The 26,143-nt window shown below is 43.0% G+C and overlaps 1 protein-coding gene across 1 annotated transcript in view; it reads left to right on the top strand.

Annotated features, from left to right (window-relative positions):
- LOC126354224 (uncharacterized) overlaps positions 1-26,143 on the top strand; it is a 280,875-nt gene that overhangs the window by 134,700 nt on the left and 120,032 nt on the right. The window contains exon 5 of the mRNA XM_050003708.1: positions 24,361-24,545. Coding sequence (XP_049859665.1) covers positions 24,361-24,545 — 185 coding nt within the window. The remainder of the gene's footprint in view (positions 1-24,360; positions 24,546-26,143) is intronic.

Below are 26,143 nucleotides of genomic sequence, written 5' to 3'. Positions count from 1 at the left end.
ATTACAGCTTGAACAGCGATGATACGTACAGTCCGACGGCTTATGAAGTATCAGTAAATGGTATGGGATGAATAGATCACTCATGGTACAATAAAAAGTATACTCTACCACGCTGTCTACTGTGATATGCAGACAAATACGTCGAAGATACACTGCGATTACGATATTCGGCACAAAACCTTTTTGAGAATGTATTTTGGGCTGTTTTCTACTCCAGCTTAGCATGATTTCGGCCTAAACATCAACTTTCGTCTCGAGTACTCAACACTCAAATTATTTTTAAAAAATGCAGGGTGAACAAAATTCAGTAATGGAGTTAGATATCAATGTTCCCCATTCAAGCTACTTGAAATATAGCTGAAAGTGAATCTTGCATAAAAGAAACGAAAGACAAATTAGTAAGTCCACATTTGTAAAAGAGGAAATTCAGTTTGAACAAGATACGGTCATGAACGGATCGGCCAGTAGCGGAAACAATGCCACAGAACAAGCACAGCACTGACGACGTCCACATTTGAATTTGGAATCTTAAGTAAACAAAGAACTGGCTGTGTATAAAGAAGGTTACACTTCTGGGAAGACCCCTGAGCTGACTCGTAATCAATCATTGCTCAACTGATACGTTTTCATTCTGTTCATATGCTTTGGAGAGTGAAGGAATAACGAATAATGTTTTACAGAGAGTGATCACAGACGATTCTACTCAATGTTGAAACTTTCCACCGAAGTTCACAATATCTATGTATTAACATTGTTCACACGGAGTAGTCTGATACTTGCAGGAATTTTATAATTTATGATATCGAGAGTAAGCTTGCATTTGATGCCACTGAACTGCACAGCACATATATCAGATCGTTAAACTTTGGAGCAAAACGTTGCCTACGCTTTCTCTGGCGACTATTGCGAATTGCCTGTGCAGTAAAGTACCAGCGGGAGTAAGAGACAGTGTCGCATGTTTCCCAGATTAGACAGAAACAAAGTAAAGACTGACTATTGTTTCCTGTCCATCTTTGTCTTAGGCGGGTTGTGTGCTCACAACACAAACAACACTTGCATAAATCGTTTTCTTGGAGCTGCCCTTGTCTTCCAGTCATCTGACTGATCTAATCATTCCGTCTCTGCGGCGTAAAAGAAACACCGTATTTTATGATCTGCCACGATGGTCCTTTTCACAATGAGACCGCTCTCCGTAGGTTCCTGAGGCTTCTTCTACTCATGAGAGAACATTTTTTGAAAGTGATTGCCAACAGGCTTTACTCACTCTCCAAATATCAGTCAGAATGTCTTGAAGGGTATCGTGTGATAAATCGTCTTCGGGTGCAATGCTGACGACTCTTTGTCGTCTTTCTGTTGAAATTATTTGACTACTGTGCTAAGTGTTTTCCTCCAGTGGTGTAACGGGAAGCGTGGGAGTGCGCTCAGTGGTAATATGGTCTTCACGAAACAGTTTGTGACACAGAAACATACCAGCTTCAATTTATTCATCACCGCCGGCTTGTCATAACGTCTACAGCTCAAATACCTCCGAGCGAATTGTGGCGGTTTTTATGTATCGTCAACATCGACAAGTGCAATGAATATGGATGATTCACTCTGTTTTTTTTAGCAGTTGCCTTGATTTGTTTTTGTAAATGATACTGACAATATTATACACATGTATAATGCATTATTCAAACTACAACGTCTTCGGATAATTATTTTGTTCAAATAGCACAAGAATTCTACCTGACGTAGTGTAATAATGTTGACTGTAAGCTGTGTTCACATCACTAAAATTACATATCGTACATCAGAGCTTTGAATTTAATTATTCTTAGCAAATCGATCATGAAAGGGAACCACAGAATACCACCCGCACACAGCACTGACGTATGCTACCAAAAATAGTTTTCTCCGTGATTCGTGCGTAGTTTAATTTTGGCCACATATATCAGCAATGAAATCTTGTTCAACATTAATACCATCAGCACTGTTCTTAGAAAATACAGTCTGATTCGATTAATTTTTGCTTTTATAAATAGAGTTCAGTACCACCGGTGCACATTTATTTCTTACACATCGGAATATTGAAAGTTTGCAGTTTTAAGTAATTTAAATTTGCCGCGGTGATAAAAGTTAAGATGGCGGCCAACAAAAGATAGAGAATTTCCTTTTTAATTGAGATTTTCCTTTTCCCAATAACTCATTTAAATTGATGCCACCAATAAAAAAAACTGTTAAGTTGTTTTCAAATTAGTTTAACACAAACACATGCTATTTTCAACTATAAGTACAGACGAAGTTGCTATATAATCGCAACTAACAATGGCTGTGCTTCTTGCAGCTATGATAAAACAATTAATACAAAAGTATAATTAAAACAGGAAATGAATTTTCAATAATTAATCATAAATATTTTTAACGTATTTGACTCTATTTGTTTTTAACAGCAAATGAACATAAAACCAGAATAATTTTACATTAAATGTTTTTCATTTCACAGACCTCAAATCGATTCGCGTCTTGCGATGTACATCAGAAGAAGACGACAAAAGCGTACAAAACAAAAGAAAAGAATGACATAGATTAACAAAGAATGTGACACAAATATTGTCTCTGTTTTACATAATTATCGTCTTTTTAAGAAATAATTACATAACTGAATGCATATTATCCACACCTCATATTCCACTCGTAATAAAAAATATATATATCGTGGATGTTATAGAATGTAGGGACTCGGATGATAGCACCATGTTCGCTACATGACATTTACAAACCGAGCTAGTCGCTAAACGCCAACTGAGCAGAACTGTCTGAGAAACTCAATTTCGTCCTCAAAAGCACCAACTCCAGAACTCACAAACTTTTGTCTGTGATAATCCACCATTACAACTCCGAGTTCATTAACTTTCTTAATCCCCTAAGTGTATTTTATCTATTCGGATCCATACGGTTTGGATTATTACCAGTCAACAGTCGCTTCTTTGAAGAATCAAACTCCCATGTGTTAAACAGCTTCAAACGTCTGAATATTTTACAAATTAGTTAATGTGTTAAATACTCGATGTTAAGCATTCGAGCGAGAAAATTTAGAACAGTTTTATATGCATAGTTAACGTTCTTTATGATACAGTGGATGAATGTAGTTTGGACAGTTTGCGCGCCATCAGTTACACTGTCTCAAAATAAACACACCACCATTTGACTCTCTTGTTGTTTATTTAATTACGACCCAGGATTTGGCATTTTATGCCATTTTCAAGTGACTAAGTTTATCTCATTAACATATGTTGCAACACGTCAACCTCAAATTGGCCATAAATTAAGAAAAATATTGGCTCCCCCACGAAATGCCAGATGTAATATCACCATCTTGTGAAAAGATCAGTAAATAATAGTGGGAGCAGTTTATAATTAGTAAAAACTTGCTTTTACTAAATATGACGTGCTCCCAGTATTATTTACTGATCTTTTTACAAGATGGTGGTTTTACATCTGGCATTTCGTGGGGAGCCAATATTTTTCTTAATTTATGGCCGATTTCAGCTTGATGTTCTGCAATATATGTTAATGACATGAACTCAGTCACTTGAAAATGGCATAAAAGGCTGAACGAAACCTGGGTCGTAATTAAATAAACAACGATAGAGGGAAATGATGATCAGCTAATTTAAAAATTGTTGTATGACTGTTACTAAGCAACATAAAAAACCGTTTATAGTTTCTAACTGTAATACTTGTCTTACTGTGCAAGACTCTAGCGCACTTATTAAATAACCATACAAGTATGCAGCACATTAATGCTAAGCAACTGCGGATTTTTTGTCATACAGACGTTTGTCGCCCAATTCACGCTGGCAATCAAGTCACGTCACCATCACATATGATGTATTCATACTGCCCACCACATCACTTCGTCTGTTCCAGAACTGAACAGTGAAAATAAGACTATAAGTTGACTATCCGCGACACAAACAGTCGGAGTATGTTATCAGGATTGAGGAACTAACAACGTCGAAGTTTATTGATGGTGAACACAAACTTCATGCCTCTACAGGGTGTCTCTCCTAAGTGTCGTCAGGCGCCTTGTCTCTGATGTTTCGGTAGATATTTGCAGTTTGTTTTTTGCGACGTGTAGCTCGAGTCAACCCAGCCAAAGACAGCTCGTCTAGGCTTTCATGCGACACTCAGTGTCGACAGAAAGCGTCGGTTTGTTTCCCGTTATGATTAAAATGATTCTTAACGCGGAATTTTTCGTGTGTATTCGATTGAACGTTCCCAAATTATTCTAGGGCGATATTTGTTTTACCAGTATGTATTAAGAGGAACAGTAAAGCATGAAAAAACAGTAGTCCAGTAGCAGTTATTGAGCAGAGCTGGAGTGTGGCGATAGCAGTCAGCGCGGGCCAGAGAAATGCTGTCCCCGCTGGAGTACCGATTATTCGTGGTGTTTTACTGTCCCTGTTGAAAAATGAAATGATCGAAAGGCATTGGTGGCCGGGAGGTCCCATCCAGGGAAGGTCGGCCGCTGAGTGCGAGTCTTATTGTAGTCGAAGCCACATTGGGCGATTCGAGCGCCGGTGATGATGGTATGATGATGACAACACAACACCCAGTACACGAGCGGATAAAATCACCAACTTGGTCAGGAAACTAACCCGGGCCCGCTGCATGGGAGGCAAGCACGTTACCATTCAGCTAAACGGGAGGACACTGTCATGTTAAAACAGATCGCTAAAACGAATTCCACACTAGACTAATTTGGGATCGCTCCATAAAATTGTACTTTAAAAACCATTTTGCTCGAAACGGGAAACAAATCGACGCTTTATGTGGGCACTGGCCGGCGCATGAAGATGTTGATGATCAGTACTTGTTTGGGCCGACTCCAGCTATATACTGCGAAAACGAAATTGGAAAAATGTGCTGAAACACCAGAGAAAATGCGCCTGGCGATCCATAGGAGAGACACCGCGTTTGTTCTTCATAACTTTTGTGCTGTAGAGCGTTCAGAAGCGGTACAACATTTCCAAAATCGACGTTTATTTGCTAGCGAAAATATATTCATACAAACACCTCAAACAATATTTGCAAGGTAATAAATACAGCCTATGCGCCTTATCCAATATGTTCTTTTCCCTTATCTAATAACATGGTAAAGATGTGTATTTTTCTCATTCTTTGTAGCTGACTTTTCACTTCAAACGATTCAAATGGCTCTGAGCACTATGGGACTCAACTGCTGTGGTCATCAGTCCCCTAGAACTTAGAACTACTTAAACCTAACTAACCTAAGGGTGACATCACACACATCCATGCCCGAGGTAGGACTCGAACCTGCGACCGTAGCAGTCGCGCGGTTCCGGACTGCGCGCCTAGAACCGCGAGACCACCGCGGCCGGCACTTTTAATGAAAACTGTTTCATCAACTTATGTTCTTATTTATATACAATATGAGTGTCACCTTTCAGATGTTATATCTTGCTTTAAGAAGAATATTCAGTGGAAAAAGTATCGAAGTTGTCGTGGAACATTTGCAATGTTCCACGAAAACAAATCACAATGATAAAATTAAGATTAAGAAGAAACAAAAGCACCAAATCAAGTGCTATGCCATGAGTGAGCGCGGAGAAAATAGGTAAATGTCCGATGCTGGCAGACGACGACGACGCCGTCAAAACTCTTCTCGAGAAACCTTCGCTTAATACGACGTGATTTGACGGTCCGTTGACGGCCTGCGTGGGTGCCCCGATTCGAAATGTAGGGTGTTTTGATATGACGTGACAGCCAACGTGAAAATGCCTTAAACTAGAAATAGTCGTTTTAGAACCTGTAATTGCAATATGACTTTGATTATAGATTTAATTTTCTGATGTGAACAAAGATGTCAGTCGGAAACATGGCGAATACTGCACCGTAAATAAGTGTCCAAGGAATAGAAAAGCAACTGGAATCACTCAACAGAGGAAAGTCCACTGGATTCTACACAGAGAACGCGAAAGAACTTGCCCCCCCTTCTAACAGCCGTGTACCGCAAGTCTCTAGAGGAACGGAAGGTTCCAAATGATTGGAAAAGAGCACAGGTAGTCCCAGTCTTCAAGAAGGGTCGTCGAGCAGATGTGCAAAACTATAGAGCTATATCTCTGACGTCGATCTGTTGTAGAATTTTAGAACATGTTTTTTGCTCGAGTATCATGTCGTTTTTGGAAACTCAGAATGTACTATGTAGGAATCAGCATGGATTCCGGAAACAGCGATCGTGTGAGACCCAACTCGCTTTATTTGTGCATGAGACCCAGAAAATATTAGATAAGGCTCCCAGGTAGATGCTATTTTTCTTCACTTCCGGAAGGCGTTCGATAAGTTCCGCACTGTCGCCTGATAAACAAAGTAAGAGCCTACGGAATATCAGACCAGCTGTGTGGCTGGATTGACGAGATTTTAGCAAACAGAACACAGTACGTTGTTATCAATGGAGAGACGTCTACAAACGTTAAACCAACCTCTGGTGTGCCACAGGGGAGTGTTATGGGACCATTGCTTTTCACAATATATATAAATGACCTAGTAGATAGTGTCGGAAGTTCTATGCGGCTTTTCGCGGATGATGCTCTAGTATACTGAGAAGTTGCAGCATTAGAAAATTGTAGCGGAATGCAGGAAGATCTGCAGCGGATAGGCACTTGGTGCAGGGAGTGGCAACTGACCCTTAACATAGACAAATGTAATGTATTGCGAATACATAGAAAGAAGGATCCTTTATTGTATGATTATATGATAGCGGAACAAACACTGGTAGCAGTTACTTCTGTAAAATATCTGGGAGTATGCGTGCGGAACGATTTGAAGTGGAATGATCATATAAAATTAATTGTTGGTAAGGCGGGTACCAGGTTGAGATTCATTGGGAGAGTCCTTAGAAAATGTAGTCCATCAACAAAGGAGGTGGCTTACAAAACACTCGTTCGACCTATACTTGAGTGTTGCTCATCAGTGTGGGATCCGTACCAGATCGGGTTGACGGAGGAGATAGAGAAGATCCAAAGAAGAGCGGCGCGTTGCGTCACAGGGTTATTTGGTAAGCGTGATAGCGTTACGGAGATGTTTAACAAACTCAAGAGGCAAACTGTGCAAGAGAGGCGCTCTGCATCGCGGAGTAGCTTGCTCGCCAGGTTTCGAGAGAGTGCGTTTCTGGATGAGGTGTCGAATGTATTGCTTCCCCCTACTTATACCTCCCGTGGAGATCACGAATGTAAAATTAGAGAGATTAGAGCGCGCACAGAGGCTTTCAGACAGTCGTTCTTCCCGCGAACCATACGAGACTGGAACAGGAACGAGAGGTAATGACAGTGGCACGTAAAGTGCCCTCCGCCACACACCGTTGGGTGGCTTGCGGAGTATAAATGTAAATGTAAATGTTCTTGTGCAAAATACGAGTGAAAAAGCCTGTGTCACCGAAACAAGAAGAAGCACAGTAGAACGTAAGTACATCTAACCAGTAACATATCGTAGATATATCGTAGTATAATAGCTAAACAAAACAGTTAATTTGCGCTGCAGCACCCAAATTGCCGTCGAAATTTTATCGATGTGTAACTGTAAACTGAATATGTATCACACCAACTGAAGAAGGGTGAAAGCACGAAAAGTGTATTGCCACAGACAAATATATTTAAAATTTACTGATTGCTGTATTTCTTAAAATAATATAATCCACAGCCAAAGGGCTCAATAAAATGGATAAATTTCTGTTAACTAACAGCTTTTCTGCATGTTATCTTTTTGTTACTACAAAAAATACAGCATCTATTTTAAACCTACTGATCTGTTATCACAATCACAGGAACCGGAAAATTTTTTCTGTGTCACAACTGAGAGGCTTCCTGAGAACTGATAAGATTCGTTCGTATAAACGTCGCAACCAGCAGCAACAAAATGGGCGTATAATGAACGGGCTAACGGGACTAAAAGTTCTGCATACGGCCATCTGTTAGTGTGTTATGGTATTGTAATTGTTTATTCATATGTAGCTTGTGATAACAGCGTGTTTAAAATGTTATTTTTATTGTGCTTATTTCTTGAAACTGGAAGTCAGCGGAACTTATCGGCCTCCACAAAGAAGATGGTTCTTTTAAACTCTGGAAACCACGAGGAAACAGCGGCCAAGGTCACACATCTGAAGTGATATGGGCCACTACATGCACCCATGTCACAGGTTATCGTGGGAGGATGTGTGAATAGCCAAATCTCAGGGTCGACACACACACACACACACACACACACACACACACACACACACACTTATTTTTCTTTTGCACCCATCGTTGCCACATTCTGAGTTGAGACTAATGCGCAAAGAGTGTCTTCTTCTTTCACTGAACTTCGCCCAAAATCGCGTGCTTGTAAGGAAACATACGAGAAATTATAATATCCATTATTAATGTAAGTTACATGTGGACAAGGCACTTGCGGCAATATTATGTTAAACTAAAATAACAGCAACAAAATTTTAGGCTTTTGGGCTACAATACTCTGTAGAACTGACATTTCAGGCAAAACAGATCAATTGCTACGTTTATCTAATAGTCTACCGCTTCACAACATTAACAAACCTCAAACAAAGTTGTAGATTGTTAATTCATAATAGCGTTTTAGTGCATATTGGTATAACGAGAATTCTGCACATGAGTTGACTCTCCTAAGAGTCGCTGGTCGCATATTCCCTTGATTTTGGTGAGAAAGTGCTGAACAATGCTGGACACATGAGAAATTTGCTGGTTACGTTGTCTTGCGTACGACAATAGGGAGACGTGCTCCTCCAGCAAGACCATCCTTGCCGTCCACGTACTGCTTGTGCCACCCATCGTCTTCTTTACGATATTCACCTCTCCAACCTTCCACCACTCCTCAGGTAGCACCAGATGTATTACGAGTATGTGGTTCTATGAACGCAGCGGCGGGTGGAAGAATCGTAGAACACACACTGCCCAAATGACACCCAATTTCTAAGATAATATTTATGCCAGACTGCAGAATCAAATGATAGCGAGTGGAAGGTACAGAGATTGTTAAACAAATCGGTCGCTGCGTAGGTGTACCACTCAGCGACTAGAATCATCAAAAGCGTTCAATTGGTGTAGCGTGGGAATAACTCCAGAGCTGTAACAAGGGTAACTGGCATCCGATGCAAAATTCTACTTTGCAACCCCGTCTACACCACGGAATAGTAATTATTATTATATTTTGACTAAAGTTCAGTCTTGATCACACCATAATTATTATTATCATTTATTTATTGATTAATTTAATCCATATGGTTGCTTAGCCTGCTTATTCGTTTATCAAAAATTGCACAACTTTACAATGATGTTCAAATGCACACTTCAGTTGTCCTTTTGTGTGACACAATCCAAAAAATGGAACAACACACAGTCCAAAGTCACATTGCCTACAACAACAACGCGATTCCATTATCATTGTTTTATTGCTAACCTATGGAAAGATATAAGGAAAAAAATAGAAACACAATATTTGCATTTTCGAGGCGTTGGCTCATTTGGCATAACGAGAAGAGCGCCAGCTACTAGCTGAAAACAAGAAACAGGCGTATGTGTACCAGGGAAAGAACGACGGAACTGTTGCTTTAGATAGTTCCCTTCATAGATTCCGTTCGCTACCTGTTTTAGTGCCCTCCGTTCTATTCCCTACCTCTTCTCCTATTTCTTCTTCCCTCCTTTTCCATCCTGCCTCTTCGCCTTTCTTTCACCCTTTCATACTTTTCCCACCTGCCGCAAAAATGCACTCTTTCGGATCCTGCACCCAGGTCGCATGCCCCGGTTACTATACTGTAGTTGCGCCACTGAACAACCGTAGACGGTGCTCGATATATTGTGTCGCTGCTTAAGTTCGTAGCGTTTCTCCATAAGTTTAATAAACACAACAGAGACTTTAGCTATTAATAATATATTCTCCTTCACTATTTACAACAGCCTGCCAGCGCTGCGGTAACTTTTCGATCCCACGACTGTAGAACTCACATGGTTTTGAGGCGCAAAACTCGTCAAATCATGATCGGAGCGCATTTCGAGCCGGAAAGGAAGTTCCTTGTATGGTGCTCGATAGAGAGCAGAAAAAGTGAAAATCTGAGGGAGCAAAACAGGTGAATAATAGGAGTGCGGAATGACTTTCCAACTCAACTCCTGTATAGTCACTTTTTTTTCAGTCTAGTACAAAACGGGCGGGCGTTTATCGTGGTACAATCATTTCACGCAGTCTTCCTGTTCTTGGACCAGACGTCTCAGTTTTTGACAGTAAATGACAGCAGTGATAGTTACACCTCTAGGAAGCAATTCATAGTACACCACTCCATAGCTGTTCCAGCAGATGCTTAACGTTATCATCTGTGGGTGCGGGCGGTTTCTACTGAGAATTTCTGGTTTGTTTAAGCTCAGCCAATCTTTTTTTCCTGATGTTAGCATAAAGATACAATTTCTCCTCACCAGTAATGATAAGGATAGGAATGGTCCGTGCTGTTATCGCGACAATTATGACGAGCAAGCAGAGATGCACATATGGCCAACCGCTGATTTCTGTGATTTTGGCTTAGAGCATGAGGTACTCACACAACCGATTGTTGAACCTTCCCCATTGCATGCAAATGTCGCACGACGGTAGGATAGAATGGAATGATGACAGTTCATCACATTTACCAGTTCTCGGGTACACTGACCTTAGCCATTGTAGACTAAAATGTTTAAACAATCTTCATATATCGAAGGTATTCCTGAACGTGGAGAGTCGCTAATGTCAAAATGATCCTCCTGATAACAAGAAAGTCATTTTCTTGTCGTGCTCTGTCCTGTGACCTTATCCCTACACACGGCGCAAATGTTTCTGACTCCCTCCTCTGCTGCCACTCAACTCAAACAAAAGAATATGTCTAAGATGTTTCGATTCCTTTACTTGGTACTCTATTTCCTGGCGCCCACGGTTTCACTCACTATCTCCAAATGACAAAATATGAGAATGTAAACTCAAACAGCAACAGTGAACCAAAAATAAAAATTGACAATCGATAAATAAATCCATAGCAGCCGGAATACCAACATGCAAAGCAAAAACGCTACGGATTAATGCAATGACCTAATACATTACTACCAGAAATTTAATTTCGTAATACACCGCAATCCTATTTTTTCTCGAATCCACAATGAGAAATACAACATCCACTGCTCAGTATTTTGCTGTCCCGCTACATAGATTTCAGTCATTATTATTGCGCATCAAGATGCTATCTTGTGAAAACAGACATAATGAGAAACGTGGGTATGGTGTAATTACAAGTGTTGTAACTTAAATACAGCAACCAGCCAGAAGTATGGTACAGAAAGTTTATTCACGTTCAACCATTACTGGTTTCGGATTTTTAAAAATCCATTGTCGGATGACTTACATGCTTCCATTCTGGGGTCTCGAACCCTTTTTTCAACTCAGACACCAAATGGCAAAGATTTTTAATGTGAGGAATCATATAGGAAACGATGTTAAGGTTGAGAATAAAATTATTTTGGGTCTGTGACTGCATCTTCAATGTGTAAACGACGTTTCGGCCATTACTGCAAGTGCCCTTCCCCAGGGTGTCTGCTGAATAAGAATTTCTTTTCATTGGTAAAAATAGACGTTCTTGATTGGTGTTTGCTTTATTGCTCGCCTCTGGTGGAAATAGGCGGATGGTAAATGGGCAGCAGTTGTGACAGCAAGTAAGCAGCGCTACACCATTACTGCCACCTCTTTCCCATTCGCCTCTTTTCACCAGTGGCAAGCAATAAAGCAAACACCAATCAGGAAAGTCTATTTCCGCCCATGAAAAGAAGTAATGAAAACAACAATAAAGGTCTTCCAACACTCCTCCTCCTTATCCTCAACAGCCTATCAGAGTCCGATAACAGCCACTTCCGCCGGTATATAAGAACCAAACTTTTCTCATTTAGCCCCTCTTCGTCTTGTGAATAAGAACTGCCTGGACTGTTCTCAGGGTTTAGATTCCGATAGGGAACATTCTGCAGTCGTCTTCGTTTCCGTCGTCGTCGTCTTTTCTGACAGTCCTCGGTACATACCATCGTCTTCGCTGCCAGTGCTGTCTAACTGCTATCACCTTTGCTGTCAGTCATAATCTTCGCATCGACATCTCCCTCTCGCCACTGATCACCACATCTTCGCTGCCAATCTTGGCCTCCATCAGCGTCACTGTCATTTCGTCACATGTTTATCATCGCCACCACCTCTACTGTTGTCGCCGCCAACTCATCACACCTCACATAGCTGCTTCCATCTCTGTCACACCAGAGCCATTCTCATTGTTCACAACTTCACCACAGCTTGCCACCGTCGTTCCAGCATCGCGTTGGCGGCCACTCACCGCAGTCAACGCCATTTATCACTCTCACCAGCATGGACTACCCTACTATGTCAATAATATACACCTCTCCATCTCCTGCTCCCATTGTCACTATGTGGAGCATATCCTCTAATCCTCCCCGCTAGATCTATCCCGCCTTACCTACAATGTCCTGTCCTACTGCAGCAGCTACACATGGATCTCTCTCTGCCCCCAGTTCCACCTACCTTTTCTCTTTCAGCCCAATCACCAACCATCTTCAACACTGTCTCACGTGTCACCACCGCTGAGTAACAGTTGCAACAAATGACGTCTCAAGTATTACCTCACACTGCAATAACCATGCTAACCCTGTTGGAGGACTTGCACAACTCCCAGGTGACCATCAACAACGTCAGATCCCTTCACCCCCACCCCACAACCATCCTTTCCTCCGACAGCTGTTAAGAAACATACAAAACGTCAAACCATTAATATCTCTCCCACTCCCACACCTAACCAACTGCAAACTAATCTGACGACACTCAGTAAATAGACGCAGCTCCTCCTTCTCCAACCTCTTCCCCTTCATCTACATCTTTATCCTCCCAACCCTGACTCAAAGTTCCTTAAACCCAAATCCCTCACCCTCGAAATCAAGAACTACATACCCAACCTTCTCAGAAACCAATCATCGCAAGGAAATTTCTCACGTTACCTTCGGTCTCAAAGGCTTCTTAACACCTCTCACCATCACACCCAGGGCCAAACAACCTCAGCCTCCCCTTCATCCTCCCACCCTCACTGCACCGATCACAAAGGTCGACCTTGAGATCATGGGTGTGGAAGTGTCATCTGAGCTGAAAAACCATCCAAGTTTAGAAGTCTGTAAGGCTCTACAGATCAATAATTACCTGGTCCCCACTCACCTCATCCATGTCTTCTCTGAATCTGCCGCCACCATAAACTTCTTCTTAAAGGGGGAGCCCTGGTCTACCACCACTGCCAAAAGGCCAAACCTTCAAAATCCCATCCTCAGTCCTAACGTTGCCAAAAATGTTCCTGTTACAATGACTACCTTACTGCAGATTGTAAAAAACCACCTAGCTGTCCACACTGCAACACCTTCCAGCTCTTAAACAGCTCCCTAACTTAACATCCCCTCCTACCTGAAACGACTGCAATGCCTCCCATCCTACTTACTCTTCGAAACGCAAAGCTAAGCCACAACCTACCAAACCCGAGATCACTGTGCCAATCCATCCCACTGATAAAACCACTCACCCAACAATTCCCTCGGCCCAACTCCCAAGGCTGAAGATATTATCAAATTCATTACATCTTCATCCAAAATATCCACCCATTCCAACGTCCATACACTCTCCAACAAATGTCCCTTGGTGCCCACACCATCTTATATCTCAACACCCGAGCGACCTGCTCCTGCAGCCAGGTCTACTTCATTTTCACCCACCTCGACACCCTTGTCTAAACCTTATCAGACCTCATCCACACAAACCGCTCTCAACTCTTATAATAACACAAAATCCCGTCCCAAAATGTCTGCTCTCTCCTCACTGATAAGCACCACTTAATGCATAACCTATTCCAACACAATATCCATACATTTATCCTTAATTATATGTTCCTCCAACCCTATCACACCATCCAAACCTCTCCCTACATCTTCCACCACACAGATAACCTCCTTCCCTTGGCTAGAGGTGTAGTTGCAGTTGGCCACAACAAGAACATCCCTGTTACGCCACAACCCTTATACAATACTCCCACCATCACTTCATCCTTACCCTCTTTTTCCAAACCCTAATCATTACCTGTGCCACCAATTACATCCAGCCTAATTGCCCCATCCTGTATGCCTTCCTCACTCATATAGATCACCTACATTATTGCCACAGATCTTAACATCCTTAGTAGATCCCCCACAGATCTCTAGTGGTGGTATCACTTCACTGATTCCCTGTAAGGTGACGTTGTTCCTACCCCACACCACGCCCATCTTTAAAGCAGCAACACCCCCAATGTCATCCTAGCATCTCCCAATCTCCTTGGACACCTCACTGCAGAAGTTCCCCACCTGATTGGAAGTAAACACCTACCTGTACTCTTCACCATCTCCTCTGCACAACCTCACCACCTTGCACACCACCCCCATCTCCACCCAAGAGTTGTCCACGATTACTCCTGTGCCAACTGGAATGGCTATCAGGAATCCATAGAAACCTAGATTGAAAGCCATCCCCTGTGCTTCTCGCAGCCTGACGATATCCCTCATGCCACATCCTTCCTGCTGTAGACCTTGTCAGACGCTATATCCATCCACATTTCTACCAAGACCACATGTCGTCACAGCCTCTCCCTCTCCCTATAAGCCCTACTACTCCTCTGAGAATCCCATAATATACACCACTTCTTCTTGCAGACTCGTGACCAGTATACACCCACATGTCACTGGTGAATATTGATATATACCCAGCAATTTATTAAATTTAAAAAAATTCCTGGGACTTACGTCAGACATGCACCAAATTCAACGCCACGGTCCCCATTAACTCTTCCAAGTACTGGAAAGCATTCCATTAACTCACTGGCAATAACCCCATACCTTAATACCTTCTTCCCCACGGTAACCATCCCTTACCTGATAACCTGAGCAAAGCTAAACACTTTGCATCATTATATCTGATATCTTCTCCATCCCTGATATCAACATTTTGATTACTATCTTTTCCCTATCATCTGTGAAAGCAAATACCACTGTCCCACTTCTGCCTCCCAGCCTCCAGTTCTTGGATAACGTAGTACACACAGAATTAAATACACCAATTATGGCAAGTGACGTAAAAAAGTACTCCACAAAAAGCGAAACACCTCCCTAATCACAACTGCATTACGTACCAACACTACAGATAATGCCCCCTCTCCTTTCTCACCACTCTTGCAACTACTATCCTCTCCACAGATTACTATCCTCAACAATGAAAAACATCCAAAATCCTACTTTTCCTCAAACCCCACAAACGTCCAACTGATACTTCCTCCTACTGCCCCATCTGCCTCACCTCAGTATTTAGTGAGGTCTTCAAATGCATCATCTCCTGACACATCCATCAACACTTGAACCAGTACCACATTCTTCCCGTTGATCAGCGTGGTTTTTGTCACAGTTTCTCCTTTGGTGATCAGCTCATGCACCTCACACATCTCCTATCCCGCCAATTCAACTTCCGCAAATCCATTACTTTTGTGTCCCTCTACCTTGAAAAATCCTATGACTGTGTGTGGCATTCAGGTCTCCTTTTCAAACTCCAGAATATGACCTTCCAATTAACTATGTCCACCATATTGCATCCTTCATATCTAATCACTCACGCTTTGTCACTATTAACAATGTCAGTTCCTGTGCCTTCCACCCCACTGTAGGAGTGCCTCAAGGCTCCACTGTCTCTCCTCTCCTCTATCTCCTTTACGCTACTGATACGCCCAAACCATCCCTACGAGTACATCTCCTTCAGTATGCTATTGAAATTCTTTCCTCACTCTCTATTTTAGACTCCAGAAATCCCAACGATCCCTTCAAATTCACTTCAGTGAGTTTACCTCCTGTTATAACCAATTTCTCCTCAAGATCAGTCCCTCCAAAACCCAGGCAGTAATTATAAGATGACCCACCCATCATTTATGCCTCCATAACTACTACTTTACCATTTACAACCGTCCTATCCAGCTAACTAACACTCTAAAATATCTTGGCCTAACCCTCAACTGGCAACTAATGTTGAAACCTCAGCTACTGACCATCCAACAGAAAACCCACAATATACTAAAACTATTAAAATTACTAACAGGCCGAACTTGGGGATTACACCCCTCCACTATTCTTCACACCTACAAAACCCTGATCAGACCCATCCTCTGCTATGCAAATGTTGCATAGATCTCTGCCCCACCAAAGATCTACAAGTTTTTACCAAATCCTCAAACGCCATGCACTCTGTCACGCTTTCCGCATCCACCTGGATCCTCTACCACCTCATCAAATTTTCACACCTCCTCAACCACACTGAACACCTACATATCTGATGCACTGTTCACTAACTATTTACCAGTCACCCTATTGACTCCCTGCTGGTCACCAACGCTGGTGTGCTGCTGCAGCTTCTCAAATGCATAAACACATCACTTTGTCCCTACACCTATACACACTCCATATCCTATCCCAATGCAACTTTAGCCAAGTCCCTCTCCCAGACCATAAAATCCGCCTCCAAATTTATCTCTCCCATCAACTTTAACTCTTCCCCACCTATCCCGCTGTACATCAGTGCTCCTCTCTTCTTTTCCTCTCCATCCATCCCGATCCCTTTCCTCTCGCAACCACTGCCCTACCTATACGACACACTACTCCTCACCCTCTGTCTTTCCCACCGACTGCATTTCACACTATCCACCTCAGCTCCTACCTCTCATCTCCCCTCTCTTCATACACACACCCCTCAATCTTGCGGAATAGTCTTTCCGCCAGCAATACTTCTCACCCCAGTGAAGGTCCTTCAGATTTAAAATAAAGTTCGATGTTTCAGTGATTTTATCTGAAGAACTTCACCTTCCAGCAATGTGTTTTTAAAATGTACATATTTCTGTAGTTTTTAACTGTCCATCTCTGATTTTTAATTTAAAATAGGAAACAGCCCCAAATTCTGTTTGCGTTTCTCATTGTAAATTTTTTAATCCGCCTGACCGAAGAGCGAAGAATTGTACTGCTGACAGTACACCCTCCGCCCATATAGGGTGGGGGGGGGGGGGATGAAATAACAATAAGGGGAAGAAGCCTCATTCGGCAGTTACCTAAAAAGACGCCCTAAGGAAGTCCACTTGCAATAGTGACGGAGCATCGAAAGTTTTACGAATATGATAATGCGGCCAAAACCAAAAAGAATTTTACCGACTGTGACTATGACCGCAGAAGACTACCCAAACAAATGTTGAAATTGTTTTAACATATAATTTGGCGAAAACATGGGTGGTTTATGTACCTGGGCGAAACATTCATCAAACATTTCTATTGTGCGTTTTTCAAAGTTCTCATGTTGTGCATGCACTACGTTTGAGCTATAAAAGTTTTAGAGAATCTCACACTTGTTCAACGTTCTTGAAACATGCTGCAGCTCACATAGGTAATGAAATCAAAAATATTATTTGAAAGATTCTAAGATAGCAAAGGCATTGTTTCACATGCTGTGTAAAGCACATAAGAATAAAATATATCTTTGCCAAAGTTGTGAAGCTCATGCTAAAGATCGACTAAAACGTTTCATTATATAAAATAATTAGCAACACGAATTATTCTATTGAACGCCCAAGAATTATTGAGAGTTATGGACCTACAACTTACACTCGTCGACAATAGACAATTATGCACGCATAAAAAAATGAAAGCAAAACTTTTAAATCTTGAGCAATTACAGTCTGAAAGCTATAAAATAAGGTCCTGGTAGCAACACTTGATAGACGAAGAAAAACCATTCATGTCCCATGTTGTCCGTGAAAATAAAATAGGGAAAAGGATAATATGACATATCTAAAGCTAAGTGACGGCAATATGCAGTCCATAAACACCTTGAGGACCTGGTGGCAGTGAAACACACCGATGAAGGAATACGGTAGGAATTACTGCAAAACCTACTAGGAGAATTAGGCGCTGGTGAAGTCGAAGTCCTCGTGAATGAAATCGCTGACGAAGGACTTGAATGTGCTATAGCATGAATTTCAACAAATAAAACTCTATGACTAGACGCCATCAACGTGGAATTTTAGCATGTATATCAACAAGAATTGACATTTAACTTATTACGTATGTGTAACGAATTGTTGCAACTGAACTTTAATGTTCCTAAAGAGTTCGTGGAAGGAATCGCTGTATTAAAGGGAGGTTTATTATCTTTGGCCCGAAAAAAAAGCATGTTCTTTGATAATTTTTTCTCGAGATGTGTTATAGATATCAATGTCAAATTTGGTCAAATTGTTTATTGATATTCTCTGTACAAACTGGAATTTTTTCGACCGGAAATGTCTTAGAGCAAAGGCGGAAGTGCCGTCGGAACGAAACAAAATTTTGGTGTAGACCTCAACGAGCGGTATGTCACAGGTCAGCCGGCCCGTCTGAAATCAAAATTGAGTTGACGTTAACGAAGTATATAAGATTCTTTAGGAATTGTTCCTCCCTTAAGTTATATGGACCATAGGAAACAAAATGGCTGCGATTTGAAAAAATAGGGTTTTTTATCTATTTTTCGACTTTGTCGGCCAAGTATAACTATTTATAGTTGATCGATCGGAATAAAAGTGGTACAACTCCTAGTTAGCTTCGTCGGAAACTAAGAATCATGCCAATCGGTTCCGTAAATTTTAAGTTACCATACCGCGCGATAAAAAAACGCTATTTCAAGAAAAACGCGTTTGAAGTTTTGATTACATATAAATGCATTATTATGCAACGTACGTTCAATTTGCTATTCCGGGTCCATAAACTAGTCCTTCCTCTTCCTCATAGAGCGGGTTCTGCTCGATCTGGGCCATCCTGCGCTGCTCCAGAGCCGCTCGTACGGCCGGCGACAAGCGGATTTCGGCCGCTTGAATTCAGTGGTCGTTCGAATGCTTGGCGAACTGCGTCGATTGGAGTCCCAGGGTGACGTCCATCGTTGTCGTGGTCTTCAGAAATGCTGAATACCCTTCGTTGAAGCTGCTCACTGCCAGGAAAGTCGCAATCTCCACGGTTTTTGCACCAGAATGCAAATGCTTGGAGGCTAACTTCCAAACACACGCGTTCAAACGTTCATTTCTATTTTGTGTGTTTCCTCCCAAGCATCGGTACAATAACTCGTCCTCCGAAAGAAAAAAAACTGTTGCGTGAAAAAGACCGATTTCAGGCAGGTGCATTTTTTTGTTCAACCGCGAATAACAAACATTTCGGTTCCATATTCGGAAAAACCGCTTCAGGGGTGGATTCTAAATACTTTCATGAATCCAAAAATGCAATTGAAAAAAAAACTATTTTTTGAACCAAAAGATAGCAAACCTCCCCTTAATCCCTAAACATCCAGGGAACAGATTAGTTGCTGGTTTTGGATCAATTCGTTACTGAACAGTGACTGTGAACTCATGACTTGCATAATTTTCCACAGACTTAAAATGGTAATGAATACGATAATGAGTCAGTACCAGACAAGTGTAAGCATGGACAGAACGCTCTTCCACAATTATGTTAGTACAGAGATGAAATCGCCATTGCAGATGCCTGCAATACCAAGTGTGCTTTAGTGTCACTTGACTTTGCAGGAGCTCTCGACAGTGTGAACCACCAATATTACATAAACACCATGCAGTCAATGGGATTTCCAATACATGTTACAAACCTTTTACGTGAACTTCTAGGTAAAAGTCATACAAGGGCAGTGGTCAATAATAAGCTGAGTAAAGAAATCAAAATAAACAGCTCTGCGAGACAGGGTTGACCGATGCCAATGGCTCTATTTGCCACTGTCATTGAGCACTTGCTCGTCACACTGACGCAACATTTACGAGGATTAGCCATAAATTGGAACAAAATTATTTGTAACACGTGTGTAGATAATGTTTGTTTCTTGTCACAAACGACCAAGAAGCAAGGAAAGCTCTACCAGATCATTAATAAACACAAACTTTCGAAACTGAACGCGAGGAAGTCTGAAATCATGAATGAACATAGGACGCGGCCTTTCCGCGAAGCATCACGCCCAGCTAACACCGCTCTCTAAAACGAAATGCTTGGGGTATTGAATGCAGAAGCAACATGAAGCTCATGGTCGCTGTTAGGTACAGGAATATTCGTGAGAGTATGCTTGTATTTATACAGAAACACTAAATTAGGAAGCTTGATGAGACACAAAAAGTAGTCTCTGTCAATTTCTGAACAACGTCAAAGGTTTGTCGCACAAGTGCTGCCGATGCCAGAAGAGACAATGAAATGTATTATGTCCACTTTATGCCATTTTGTTACTCGAGGATATGTCTTTAAAGTTAAATGATGCCCCGCTATAGTGAGCTTTTTTCGAATATGCTGTATCTGGTATTTAATCGTCAAGGAGTTGAATGAAGTGCACAGGCCCTTCTCTGTTCGAATGTTGCATTCATTTTACCTTTAGTTTCGTGAACATGGCAAAAACAGAGGTCAACTGCATATCGTAAACTTGACAAAAAAGAAAGTGGTCAAGCGCATCAACTGGCAGTTCGTCAGCTTGGGTACGATTCCTGCTGCAATTATAAGTTTTCCATTTTCTTCTATTCCTCACAATTTTAAAATATTAATTATAACTTTTAAATGTATTTAAACAGTTCAGTCTGTATACCCGAAATTAATATATTCAACTTACACTGAAGAACTAAAGAAACTGGTACACCTGCCTAATATCATGTAGAGCCTCTGTGAACACGCAGAAGTGCCGCAACACGACTTGGCCTGGACTCGACTAACGTCTGAAGTAGTGCTGGAGAGAACTGACACCATGAATCCTGCACGGCTATCCATAGATCCGTAAGAATACGAGAGGGTGGCGATCTCTTCTGAATAGCACGTTCAAGGCATCCCAGATATGCTCAATAAAGTTCGTGTCTGGGGAGTTAGGTGGCCAGCGGAAGTGTTTAAACGAAGAAAAGTGTTCCTGGAGCCACTCAGTAGCAATTCAGAACGCGTGGGGTGTCGATTCGTTACAATGCCCTCAGTGGCATTGTAGCAAGAAGGAAGTACTTCTCTGGTCGCTGATCACTAACCTGATGTCTTGCTGCTTCGGTAATCCCTCGTCGCACAGTAGCAGCGCTCAGGCGCCAGGTTCCATGTAGGTCGTGATTCTCCTGAAGTGGAGTGTTTCGGGATGCCAGTTGTTAAATGTCAACAACGTTTTGTACTATACACGTTTTAATAAAGAAAATACTTCGAAACACACTTCACAGAATTTACAACATGGCGGCTCTTGGCTACGCCGTTATTCAACCCTTTACAACGCATTAACACATTTCTCACTTTCCATACTCGTGATATACATTGCCCACGACACGTGGCGTTCACTGATAACTAGCATTCACTTTATATCTCATGTTTAACAGCTGGAATATTTGCTCGCGACCGCCCCCGGTTACTCGACCGTGCGTTTTGAGTGGCGCCTCGCTACTCTCTCGCCCTGCCTTCCCAACGGACAAGAGAAACCACCCAACCTTTCTACCTCAGCCAATAAGGACACTTCACTCGTTTCCTACACACACACACACACACACACACACACACACACACACTCCAAACTTACAGCCAATGGGCGTTCAGATCGCTGTTGCTAGGCGGATCTGATGTCTTGTTTGCGGACATTGTGACGGAAGTTTGTCTCGGAACACTGTCTCAGATTGTAAGATGCTACTCCCTAATAGTCGGATCTTGTCCCTACTAAGGTTGCACTACATTGCCTCCTATGATATTGACGTTAATGCTCCTTGGTGACGCATAATTGTCAGATGTGTATGTAGTCTGGCTGCTGCTAAGCATTCCTGATCACATAAATGTGCGTAATACTTGGCCTAAACACGTGAAGGCAATGCACGTATGCATTCCGTCGTCCTCCTGGAATTGCCAGAGTCTGTCGGAATGCACAATGCACATGAATGGATGCAGGTGATCAGGCAGGATGCTTACGTACGTGTCACATGTCAGTGTCGTATCTAGAAGTATCAAGGGACCCATATCACTCCAACTGCACACGCCCCAAACCATTACAGAGCCTCCACCATCTTCAACAGTCCCCTACTGACAAGCAGGATCCATGGATTCATTAGATTGTCTACATACCCGTACACGTCCGTCCACTCGATACAATTTGAATCGAGACTCGTACGACAAGGTAACATGTTTCCAGTCATCAACAGCCCAATGTCGGTGTTGACGGGGCCAGGTGAGGTCGTGACGTGTAGTCATCAAGGGCATACGAGTGGGCTTTCGTCTCCGAAGTTTCGTTTAATACACTACTGGCTATTAAAATTGCTAACCACGAAGATGACATGCTACAGAGGCGAAATTCAACCGGCAGGAAGAAGATGCTATGATATGCAAATTATTAGCTTTCCAGAGCATTCACACATGGTTGGCGCCGGCGGCGATACCTACAACATGCTGACATGAGGAAAGTTTCCAACCGATTTCTCATACACAAACAGCAGTTGACTGGCGTTGCCTGGTGAAACGTTGTTGTGATACCTCGTGTAAGGAAGAGAAATGCATACCATCACGTTTCCGACTTTGATAAAGGTCGAATTGTAGCCTATCGCGATTGCGGTTTATCGTATCGCGACATTGCTGCTCACGTTGGTCGAGATCCAATGACTGTTAGCAGAATATGGAATCTGTGTGTTCAGGAGGGTAATATGGAACGCCGTGCTGGATCCCAACGGCGTCGTATCACTAGCAGTCGAGATGACAGGCATCTTATCCGCATGGCTGTAACAGATCTTGCAGCCACGTCTCGATCGCTGAGTTAACAGATGGGGACGTTTGCAAGACAACAACCATCTACACGACCAGTTCGATGACGTTTGCAGCAGCATGGACTATCAGCTCAGAGACCATGGCTGCGGTTACCCTTGACGCTGCATCACAGACAGGAGCGCCTGCGATGGTGTACTCAACGGCGAACGTAATTGCACGAATGGCAAAACGTCATTTTTTCGGATGAATCAAGGTTCTGTTTACAGCATCATGATGGTCGCATCCGTGGTTGGCGGCATCGTGGTGAACGAACGTTGGAAGCGTGTATTCGTCATCGCCGTACTGGCGTATCACACGGCGTGATGGTACGGGGTGCCATTGGTTACACGTCTCGGTCACCTCTTGTTGAAGGCACTTTGAACAGTGAACGTTACATTTCAGATGTGTCACGACCCGTGGCTCTACCCTTCATTCGATCCCTGCGAGACCCTACATTTCAGCAGGATAATGCACGACCACATGTTGCAGGTCCTGTACGGGTCCTGTACGGGCCTTTCTGTATACAGTAAATGTTCGGCTGCTGCCCTGACCAGCACATTCTCCAGATCTCTCACCAATAGAAAACGCCTGGTCAATGGTGGCCGAGCAACTGGCTCGTCACAATGCTCCAGTCACTACTATTGATGAACTGTGGTATCGTGTTGAAGCTGCATGCGCAGCTGTACCTGTACACGCCATCCAAGCTCTGTTTGACTCAAAGCCCAAGCGTATCAAGGCCATTATTACGGCCAGAGGTGGTGGTTGTTCTGGGTACTGATTTCTCAGGATGTATGCAGCCGGATTGCGTGAAAATGTAATCACATGACAGTTCTAGTATAATATATTTGTCCGATGAATACGCGTTTATCATCTGCATTTGTTCTTGGTGTAGCAATTTTAATGGTGTGTAGTGTACTTCGCACGATGACACTTGTTGATATCCCAGCTTTGAAATTTGCCATAATTTGCGGAAGGGCTGCACTTCTGTCATGTTGAACGATTCTCTTCAGTCTTCGTTGGACTCGTTCTTGCAGGATCTTTTTCCGGATGCAGCGATATCGGAGATTTGATGCTTTACAGGATTCCTGATATTCATGGTACGCCCGTGAAATGGCCGTAGAGGAAAATCCCCACTTCATCGCTACCTCAGGGTTGGTGTTCAAAATCGCTTAAGTTTCATAACCTGCCATTGTAGCCGCAGTAATCGATCTAACAACTCCACCAAACACGTGTTCTCTTATATAGGCGTTGGCGACCGCAGCGCCATATCCTGCCTGTTTACATATCTCTGTATTTGAATACGCATACCTAGACGAGTTTGTCTGGCGCCTCAGCTACCCTTGTAAGCCACCACACTGTAGCACTTTGGTAAAATTTTGCACGAGCCACGACCGTTCACCGCAGACTGAGTGAGGCAGTGTCCGCCTGTGTGCAGCGCGCACGGGGCCCGCGTGTCGGGCGTGGCGGAGGAGTCCCCCGGGCGGCTGGAGTACGAGGTGGCGCTGTACAAGGAGGCGCCGCCGGCGCGCGTCGGCAACCTGAGCGGCGAGCTGCCCGTGGACCAGGCCGTCCCCATCGGCACCAAGCTGCAGCTGCGCGCGCGCATCAACCCAGACTCCGGTGAGCACGCGCTTCAACTCCTAACTGACAAACTGTCCACGCGTTGTATGTCCTAACTAATATCTTTGCTTCCATCTACTCAGTGCCCGAATTTTGAAATACACTGCTACGCAAAACTTGAGGACCAAAGCAACTTTCGCATGATGTGCCACGCAGCTCCGTGGAACTTGAACCGCACGTAGAAAAACTGCTACAGTGTACCGGATAAGGTAACTGAAAGAAGTACTCAAGGAGACGAATATAAATGACACTTTTATTCAAAAACAATAATAACACTGAGTATCTGCGACTTACGACGGTCCCCTGGACATTACTAGAAGGTAGGTCACGGTTCTTAATACGGCATCTGGTCACCAGCGACGGCACGGAAAGCTCCATAACGTGTTCCTACGCTGGCCACAAGGTTGTATCGGGTTTGTAACACATCGCGTTACGAACCCTCCCAAAACGCCACGACCTCTGACGAGCGTGCGGGAGGCCGCACGAGGCCGGAAACAAAGGACGAGTCGAGAAGTAATTAATGAATATGAAAGCAGCGGAGAGATTCGGGGTGTTTTAATGAAAACAAAAACGCTGCTGTTTCCATAATTCGCTTACCAGATTTTTGGAAGCATCTACAGATTTCAAACACGGACTAAAGCATCTAAATAAGTACAGAAGGGAAAGAAATCGTAACTCCTTACATAAAGAGGAACCGAAATCGCTAAACAGATTTCTGCTGCCGCTATTTTGCCCGAAATTAATAATTTGTTCAAATCGCTGAGGCCGTTGAAAAGATTCAAGTCTAAACGGAGCATCTTCTTGGTCTTGAGTTACGCACGAGTACAGAAAAGGCCGCTGTTCCAATGGACACGGCTGCGACAGGTTACGAAACCTCTAGGCCAAAATGGAAGCGGCAAGTTCTATGGCCCAATACGCAACGAGCCTCTTGACCGCGCAGCAAGTTCGCACAGGAACTGCCTTTTTCAGTCTGAAGCACACTAACGTGAAGTATCAACTAGCTAAAAGAAACCCTGAGCATCGCCGCTCTCGACTATTCTGCGACATCTTCTTGGAAGGACCACCATCTATCGTCTTCCCAGCGCACCGCTCCGTCACGCTGTGGTAAGGTTTAAGTTTAACGATTCGCTACTTCGGGCACGGTCTAGTAATGATACACGGTTTCGATCGCCGTTCCGGTCATTTGGCGATCGCGACTATTTCGTGATACTACGGTAGAGAAGCAGCGCCAGCCATGCGGTAAGGTTCACCGAGTTCTGTCACCCCCTTTTTTAATGTCGAAACCTGGCTCTCATCGTTCAGTATTCTCTCCCCGAACTGTTTTCCAGCACCATCGGACGTTCGAGTCCTCCCTCCGGCATGGGTGTGTGTGTGTTGTTCTTAGCATAAGTTAGTTTAATTTAGTTTAAGTACAGTGTAAGTCTAGGGACCGATGACCTATGCAGTTTGGTCCCTTAGGAATTCACACACATTTGAACATTTCTTTCCCAGCTAAACTTATACACACAGGGTGGTCCATTGACCGTGACAGAGCCAAATATCTCACGAAATAAGCGTCAAACGAAAAAACTACAAAGAAAGAAACTTGTCTGGCTTGA

The sequence above is a fragment of the Schistocerca gregaria genome, chromosome 3, assembly GCF_023897955.1.
Source record: "Schistocerca gregaria isolate iqSchGreg1 chromosome 3, iqSchGreg1.2, whole genome shotgun sequence".
In the NCBI taxonomy this organism is placed as follows: domain Eukaryota; kingdom Metazoa; phylum Arthropoda; class Insecta; order Orthoptera; family Acrididae; genus Schistocerca; species Schistocerca gregaria.
This window is presented reverse-complemented; position numbering and strand designations above follow the sequence as displayed.